The 8,652-nt window shown below is 39.7% G+C and overlaps 1 protein-coding gene across 2 annotated transcripts in view; it reads right to left on the reverse strand.

Moving 5' to 3' along the window:
- Window positions 1-602: 602 nt before the first annotated feature.
- The window catches only part of LOC107089106 (transmembrane protease serine 9-like), a 33,178-nt gene continuing 25,128 nt past the window's right edge, over window positions 603-8,652 (reverse strand). Inside the window, exons 9-14 of one of the 2 annotated variants that reach the window (XM_015381670.1) lie at window positions 7,740-7,885; window positions 7,396-7,654; window positions 5,374-5,545; window positions 3,855-4,108; window positions 3,638-3,735; window positions 603-1,339 (exon numbers count right to left, since the gene is read on the reverse strand). In XM_015381670.1, coding sequence (XP_015237156.1) covers window positions 1,019-1,339; window positions 3,638-3,735; window positions 3,855-4,108; window positions 5,374-5,545; window positions 7,396-7,654; window positions 7,740-7,885 — 1,250 coding nt within the window. In that variant the 3' untranslated portion in view covers window positions 603-1,018. The remainder of the gene's footprint in view (window positions 1,340-3,637; window positions 3,736-3,854; window positions 4,109-5,373; window positions 5,546-7,395; window positions 7,655-7,739; window positions 7,886-8,652) is intronic. The other variant, XM_015381671.1, reaches the window with a different exon arrangement.

Genomic DNA, 8,652 nt, shown 5'->3' on the forward strand with positions numbered 1-8,652 from the left:
GAGATTACTTGCCGAACTCTGTCTACTAAATAGGTTTAATAAAAGAGCCTGTTTTGCCAACAAGCACAAAAAAAGTGTGATATTACATGCATCCATCAGGGTTGCCATGGGGCCAGTGGCTACTTTATCTGCAGCAGTCTACAGGCATGAGTCAGGGTACACCCTGGACAATTCGCCAGTCTGCTGCAGGGCAACACAGAGACATACAACCATTCACACATAAACTCGTACCCAAGGAAAATTTAGAGACACCAATTAACCTGACAGTTATGGTTTTGGACTTTTGGAGGAAGCTTGAGTACAGTACCTGGAGAGAGCTCACTCATGCACTGGGAGAACATGCAAAATGCATTTAGAAAGAACAAAGACTAGGAATCAAACCCATGTCACTCTTGCCACAAAGCAACAGCACAATTGTGCAGCCCCTGATATTAAATATGCATTAAAATGCAGAGAGATTTCAATGAAAGAAAGAATATTTAAATGCTGTTCTTTACCTCTTTATTAAATATGTATATTCAAAGTAATGTTTCACATGTGAGTGAAAGAATTAAAGCAATCACAATCCATCAAGAAATAGGAACATTATTTTCAAATATCTTAAATCCATTATGGATACATCAGCGATTGGCAGTTTGCTTAGTATTCAGAAATGCATCAAAGAATGATTTATTGAATAAGAAATAAGTAATGTTCATAATATGTAATAATAATTTGAGAAAAGTAACTTCATGATACATACTAAAGATATAATTAAAACTTACATTAGACCCATTTTCTTAATTATCTGTTACCTGTTCATTAACCCTTGCATATCCGAGTTTTTTTTTTTACTCTAAGGTTGATATCGTGTTAAGAATTTGTCTTGTTTTCAGGTAAATGGTAACATGGTGTTAACTATGATCCTTTTAATCAACCAAAGGCAGAAACAACCTTTAAATCATATCAGAGTATTATTGACTAAAATAAAAACACCTTCACCATATTTTTATGTGTGTTTGATATCTTGACAATCAGTCTATTTGAAGGTTTGGAGGCATAGAGCAAAGAGAAGAAGATGGCCTAAAAGGGAAAATGGAGAGTAGGAAACTGAAACCCCACTGGTTGTCATGCTGGAGGGGGTTGTGGTGGTATTGGTGCTGTTGTCATTGACAGTCACAGCAGGAGACAAGAATTGTCCCAGTGTACGAGTCAGAAAGGACTCAAAGCGGTCCAGTTTTTCAAAGACCATCATAGGCTCGGCTCGTTTACTTCTGTTGGAGGTGCTTGGAGATGTTAGCACAACTACCTGGAACCAAGAGCCATCCTGCTTACACATGAGCGGACCACCAGAGTCAGTCTGAAACAGAGAGAAGATTATTATCTGCTACAGATTCAGACATTAAGACAGACTGAGCAAGAAGGAATGAATTATATAAGAAAATGCAGTAAGTCTCAGTTACCAAGTCTGATGACTAACAGAAAAAACACACATTTTTATTCTCACAATTATAAACTTTAGATCTCAAAAGTAAAACCTGTACACCAACAAAAAAGGGTTTTGGAATCTAGTTTTCATATTTCAGATTTATCCTCAACAACATTTATTATTTTCTTTCTAGGCTTCTGTCAGCTTCAAGGTCCAACTTTGCTCTTACATATGTTAAAAACATGTCACTTATCTAACTAAAGTGCATAAGTGTCTCATGCCTGGACCTAGGCAACGTTGAGCTGAGGTAGGGGGGATTTTCAGAGTGACTAGCCCTATGTAATCAATGATAAGAATTTTTTTTTTATGTAAAATGAATTACTGAAGTAAATGTAAGCTAAAATGATACATGAAATGTTCAGCAAAATTACGCCATAAAAATAATTCAAATGGTGTCCTGTTTGTTATTTATTTTTTATTTTATTGAAATCATGCTAAGTTTAAGGAGGACCAACTGTGCCATATTTAAAAATAAATACAGATATAAATAAATGCTCAATAAATATATAGGCATACAATTAATTGCCCCTAAAGCACAACAGCCAGGGCTAACAGCAGCCCGTCTGCAGCAGCCCTCTCTCGGCATGTCATCGTGTGAGAAGGACCACTGGCTATGATAGCGATTTTTTTGTTTTATTTGGGAAAATGTTCATTTGATTTGTGTGTATCTGACTGTGTTCATTATTCTTCCCTGACTAAATACAAAAATTCAGAATTTATTATCTAGAATTTATTAATAACAGGAGGTGAAAAGCAGCTTCAGACGGGCCAAGCGTGTGGTGACGTCATTAATACACTTTTGTTCCAATTGACCCATATTTACGCTGCGTGCTCCCGTTCTCCCAGAGTCCATACATTCCTGTGTTCTTCTCAAGAACATGCTTTGTGAGAACAGGAGTCTGTACTCACGCTCTTGTGAATTAAGAAACGGCCAGTGACTCTGCTCTCCTCCTGTAGATTCGACCGATGCAGTAAAATGCTAACCAACCAGAAGTTGACCCTCTAAGACACACCCCTTACTCATTTACATAATGAGGCAGAAATGCAGAAAGAAATTTAAAAACGACACTCAGAAATAAATAGCATGGAAGAAATAAATAGGGAAACAATATACAAAGGAAGAATAAAACAGACAAAAATATTATTACTTGCACATAAATAAATACTTAAAAAATAAGTAATAAATAAATAAAGTTGAAGATTATAATGATGATAAATAAATAAGGTAATTATTACTAAGTCGAATAAATAAAGAAGCTAATTAAAGGAGATATCCATTTATGTCTCACTGTATGATATTTTCAGGAATCCAGTTTTTGTGGGTTGTTTTTGTGTTTCCTTTTCTCCTCCACCAGGTGGTGCCCCGTTCTCATTGAGCCTCCCTGCACACCTGCTGCTCGTTGGACCATTATCTGGAGGAGTACTTAAGCAATGGACTATCACTACGTACCTCGGGGCCAAAGTGTTTGCCAGTTTTGGGTACTCTAGCCAAGCTGAGTTTAGCTGAGTCTAACTGAGTCTTTGTCTCTCTGAGTTTTAAACTTGTTTGGCCTTCTCCCCCTGGAAGGATCGTTTGAGCTTCACATTGAGCAGGGGATGCAAACTGGATGGAAACCTAAGTGGAAGTCCACTCCATTGATCCTCAAGGAACCAACATACCAAAGTAAAACCTGTCCGCCCTCCAACGAGTCAACCGAATTCTGGAATAACCCACACCGACAGGAAAGAACACTTTTTCTGGAAACGTGAGTCCCGTTTCATTCTTTGTTTTTGCAAATCGTCGTTCAAGTTTCCCCTGGAACCTGAACTAAACTGTGAACTTCCCTTCTCTCTTCCAGTTCTGGCTCACCAGCTCTCTGAGCCACCCTGGATCCAACGCATTGTGCTTTCAATAAACCTGTTAAACTTTTACTCTGGTTCTCTGAGTGGTTTTCTGCATGTGGGTCAGATCCCTTAAAGATAACATGACAAATATAATGTCTACCTTTATTTGTTTACTGTATTTTGGGGGGCTATTAATTGTATGCTTATTCATTTATTGAGCATTTATCTTTTTCTGTATTTATTTTTAAATATGACAGAGTTGGTCCTCAATAAAGTTTGACTGTAAACCCCTAATTCAGCAATATACAAAACCAAAAAGTGGGTGAGAAGTATTGGCATGTTTACCTTCTCCAGGGTGAATGATTGTGTGCAGATGCTGTCAGATGATGATGAATCCCCACAATGAAGTACTGTTGTCTCTAACTGCTGCAGAGCTTGTTCGTCTAATGGTCAGGAAATAAATAAACTTTCCTTACTGGTACACTGTCCTAAGTTGCAATATTCCTGATTGATCATTGTGTAAATATTAACAATGCTCTCAGCCTTTGTGTATTAGTCTCACCTTCTCCTCTTTCAGAGCTCCAGCCAGCAGCCCAACAAGCTGACCCTACTGGGAAAGTTCTTCCATTGTCCAAGCAGATTGGCTGGATGTAGTCGTTCAGGGGGGGTGGGGATGACAGCTTTAGCACTGCGATGTTGCTTCCTGTCAGGTTGCTCATAGTGATATTTATCACATTCAGTGACACCTCAAACTTGTTAGATCCGTTCTGCTTCAGACGACCCAACATGACTGTCCACTCAGAAGCCTCATTCGAGCTGAAGAATAGAAGAAGGACTAAATAAAAGCTAAAAGTGTATTTAAGCATATTTCCAGCTTAAAATTATTATCTAGTTCGAGGCACACAGTGTATCTTTTGGCCACTAGGGGCACTTGACCTGTTAATGCCCTTATTTTGCTCTACTAAATATCTGTCATCTGCGAGAAGACAGGTAGGGCAGAATTAAGATCGTTTATTAAAAAAAGGAAAAATTCAAAAAAACAAAGAAAGAAAACATGTGGAGTTTCTTTAAGGCGTCTGGAAAAGAAGGGAGCATGAGGCACACTGCAACAGAGGGAGTTTAATGGGAGTATGTGTACAATGAGAGCAACAGCACTAAAGGCTTACTGCGTGAGACGTGAACGATCCACAGGGGGGGATGAGAGGCGCTGAGGAGGTCCATGGGGGGAAATGCAGGTGGTGGCAGTAGGGAAGGTGGCTACCAAGCGGGAGGAGGCTGGTCGGTAGAAAGTTAGTCGGGGCTGGACCGATTCAGCCTGCGGAGTGGTGGCAAGTGACAGTGACCTGGGCGTCACGCTGACTAAGCACATGTGTAACGGATGAATCTCTGAGAGGCTGCAGAGCAGACCAGAGGCTGATCGGTTCGGCAGAGATCTGTGACTCGCGGATGGTGTTCGGAAGTAGGATTCAGAGCCAAACAACCACGATTGGCTAACAGGAGAAAAACAAAGACTACGCTGGCACAGAAACCACCACAGCACCCTGTCAACATTGAAAATAATAACAGATATATGACTGTATACAAGTCTTAACTTACAAGAAAAGAGAATGGGTTTCAAACCTGGCTTCTTCTTTTAGCGTGTGCCAACGAATAAACTCCTTTCAATGACTGACTCGTTTTTCCTCAGGCACAATCCCTCTCATGTTTTCTCTCTTAAGCCTCCTCAGAAGGTTTATACTTTTTTTCTTATCTTAAGCCATAAACAGTTTTAGAGCAGGCAGAAAAATAGTAGAGCAAAAGCTTTAGCTCCATGACCACGTAAGAGCCTACAGCCATAAAGCCATACGTTCTTCCAGGTTATATGACCTGGCCAAAGAAGGTCAATCATCTCCCAACTTACATAGTCGGTATTTCAAAAGGGGAGCCCCGCTTGTAGCATTGATAGTGTCAAGCGCTGTTAATTGGTCTGAGGAATGATTTACAATAACTCATAGGCATCAAGTCTTTAAGGCCACAAAGTCTGTGATGTGCCTTAAGTTAATATTACTTATGGAAACCTGTCATCCTCAGCTTCAACTTACTCTGAGAAGCAGTCAGCATTGGTCAGCACAGAGTTCTCAGACACTAGCGTCCCTCCACAGACATGCTGGCCTTTTCTCTGCAAGCTCGCCATCCATGGCCACTCGCCAGCTGACGTCACTGAAACACCTCCCAAAATACGAGAACCCAGTGGGGCTTGTCCACAGACTACAGCTGTAAGAAAATCGAAAGGAAGGGGGAAATTTTTGACTAATAATTTACAGAGACGCATTTCAGTAAAACACATTAACTTTACAATGCAAAGCGATAATTTCTGCACACAAATGTCACAAGTGGCCATAAAATACCTCCTTGCTTTCTGTTTTCTATGGCTACAGTAGTCTCTATTTGATAGTAAACAGGATATAAAGCATTAAGAGATGGAGACGATGAGCGTTTTAAAGCTGACGTTGCTGCAAAAAGGACCCCATATATGGATTGTGTATTCTAATTTCTTTTACTCAAATCCCAAGCTTAACAAAATAATTCCTCTTTGCTTTGGATATGCCATCCTGGAAGACATTTACACCAAAGTGAACTACTCAATGACAAACTCTTTGAAGCTTAAACACATTCACATCAGGGTGATTACCAGTAATGGTACATCTTGTAGATAGAACTGTAGTTGGTGGTCCAGCAGTATGTGTTGAGTTTAATTAAATTGAGTTTTACTTGTTATCCTTTTTGTATGTGCTTTTGTGTCTGAGCTAAAAAAAACATTATTACCTTGAAATGTATGAAACTAATATTGAGGCTGGTTCTCATGGCTTGTTTGATATTTTCCCTGCCCTGCCCTTTCTGACAGTCTTGCTGCCCTTAAGATAATCTTAAGGTAGGATGATATTCCTACCCTCTTTGCTTTTGGAGAACTTGTTGTCTGCTTGGAATACCATTTTGACCAGTCCAATAGCAAATAAGAGAAATACAACAAGATGACGTGTTGGCCTGATATCTAAGCTTGTGAGGTGCTGTAAAAGCTCAGACAAGGACACAAGCTGCTGAGTTAATTTAATTTATTATTCCTGCCAGAGGAGCAGTCTGGGGTAAAGCGTCTGGCTCAAGGACCCTTAGTGGCCACCTGTGGGGCTCAAACTCAGAACCTCAGAATTCAAAGATCTATGCAATAACCATAGGCTTTTGATCATTTGTTTTATTAATCATTTATAACTGAATAGCCAAAGGTTCGTTAAAGAAGACTATCAAAATTAAAACGAGTGAAACTAAAATGTTTCCATTTGTGGAGTTTTTTTTTATTTTTTATCTTAAATGCATGATATCTATAATTTTTACAATCTTGGTATAATTGCTGGTCTAAGTGTGTTGCTCTGGCAGCTAAAGGCGTGTTTTCAAGTCCCTATACTCCAGTTAAGGATTAATTGATTACCAAATTAGTTAACGGTTATTTCAATAATCGATTAATCACGATGAATCCGATGAATTGTTTTTGTACAAGAGATGTCCCTTCTGGCATCTGTGTTTTACCTAATGACAGCTTTTCCTGTTCCGTGTGTTGTACTTGGAAAGCAACTGTATAACAGACAGTGTTAAATTTATACTGTAATTCGCGGAGTCTCATCGATTTCGAAGATTACCCTACATTTTGAAAACCTTGTTGTAGAAACCAGTAATATCTGTTAGTTACAGATAGACACTCACCAGCTTTAGACAGTAGCTCAAAAGGTACCATTGATTTCTTGCTACCTTAATGCTCCATTATATTCATAACCAGTATTTTAGAATAGAATTCAACTTTATTGTCACTAATACAAAACAACGAAATTCCCTCTCTGCATTTAACCCATCCCCTAGGGGTGCAGTGGGATGCCCTTGTGTGGCACTCAGGGAGCAGTCTGGGGTCAAGGGTCTTGCTCAGGGCCAGAGTGGCAGTCCATTAGAGTGTGTGGGACTTGAACTCAGAACCTACGAGACCCAAGCACAGTGTTCTAACCACTAGGCCATTATTCCATGTTGTGAACATAGTTTTTGTTTTTTTCTTTACACAATTTTTGGAAATAGGTACTTACGTTTAGGTTTAGTTGGTGTTAGTGTTGTTGGTGGGGTTGTACAGGAAAAGCTGAGGTCACTATCAGTCCCTTCAGATGTGAAGGTAATGAAGCCTGGCTGGTTGATGCGGATCAAACTGTTGATCCAGGTCTCATACTGGGATACTCTGGCATAGACTCCTGGGAATTCTGGCCTAGCACACCCAATTCCAAAACTTACAATTCCTGCTTGAATCCAGCGGTCACCCTGTTTGCTCACCATCGGACCTCCTGAATCCCCCTTGAAGATCAGAAACATTTAAGTTTTGATTAAACTTGAACTATTTTCTTCAGATAAAACCAGATAGAAGTAAAAAGATGATCACCTGACAGGAATCCTTGCCTCCCTCTTGTAACCCAGCACATATCATGTTTTCAGTGATCGTCCTCTCCCCATAGTTACACTTGCACTGTCTGTTTCCAACAACCGGCACTGTCACCTCCATCAGATTTTTAGGAGATGGTAGAGGAACTGTAGACAAACATAGAGATTTGATAAAGACATTTTTTTCGACTGTTGGAGGTAAATAGCTGAGTCATTGTAACCACAAAAAAAAAAACAAAAAAAAAACAAGCTGAAATGGGAAGTAACCGGCCTTTCGTTCAGTTTTTATGAAGACACATAATTTTTTTGCCTGACATTAGAGCAATCTGTAGCTAGCCTGCTAATGTTTTGGCACAATGCTTTTCAGACGCAAATCAAAACCTGTTTTTTATTAGTCTTCTGTGTGTAAGGTATTTCACTTGTGGTAAGTGGGCTTATGTAATTAATTTGGACTGAGTTTCAGGACCAAATTGTATTTGCTTGAAGGAAGAAACTGCAATCCCTTCCTTGTCTGATTGTGTCGTGGTTTTTAGAAGACCCAAACCCAGAGATGGAAGCTGAGGTGGTTTCTTGCAGATCTTATGAAAAAACGTAATAATACAAAATACAAACTCCAGAATTGATCAACAACGACAATTCAAGAACCAATAAACAACCCTAGGAGACACAAGGGAAGAATAAACCAAAAGAATGATGTGGATCCAGCAAAGAGTAACTGAACAGGAAGCGTATATATATGGGAGACAGAAACAATGGGAGTGTTGGGATCCTCAGGCTTGCCCACCAGAGGGCGCCGAGGATCCTCTTCTGCTCTCTTTGTTTTTCCCTTAGGTTTGGAGTTACTGTGGGGATCTGGAGATTACCCTCTGTCTCCAGCAGGATGCGCTGTGGGTCTTCTGGAGCTGGAACTTTCC

Source organism: Cyprinodon variegatus, unplaced genomic scaffold (assembly GCF_000732505.1).
Source record: "Cyprinodon variegatus isolate N-32 unplaced genomic scaffold, C_variegatus-1.0 Scaffold239, whole genome shotgun sequence".
Taxonomy (NCBI): domain Eukaryota; kingdom Metazoa; phylum Chordata; class Actinopteri; order Cyprinodontiformes; family Cyprinodontidae; genus Cyprinodon; species Cyprinodon variegatus.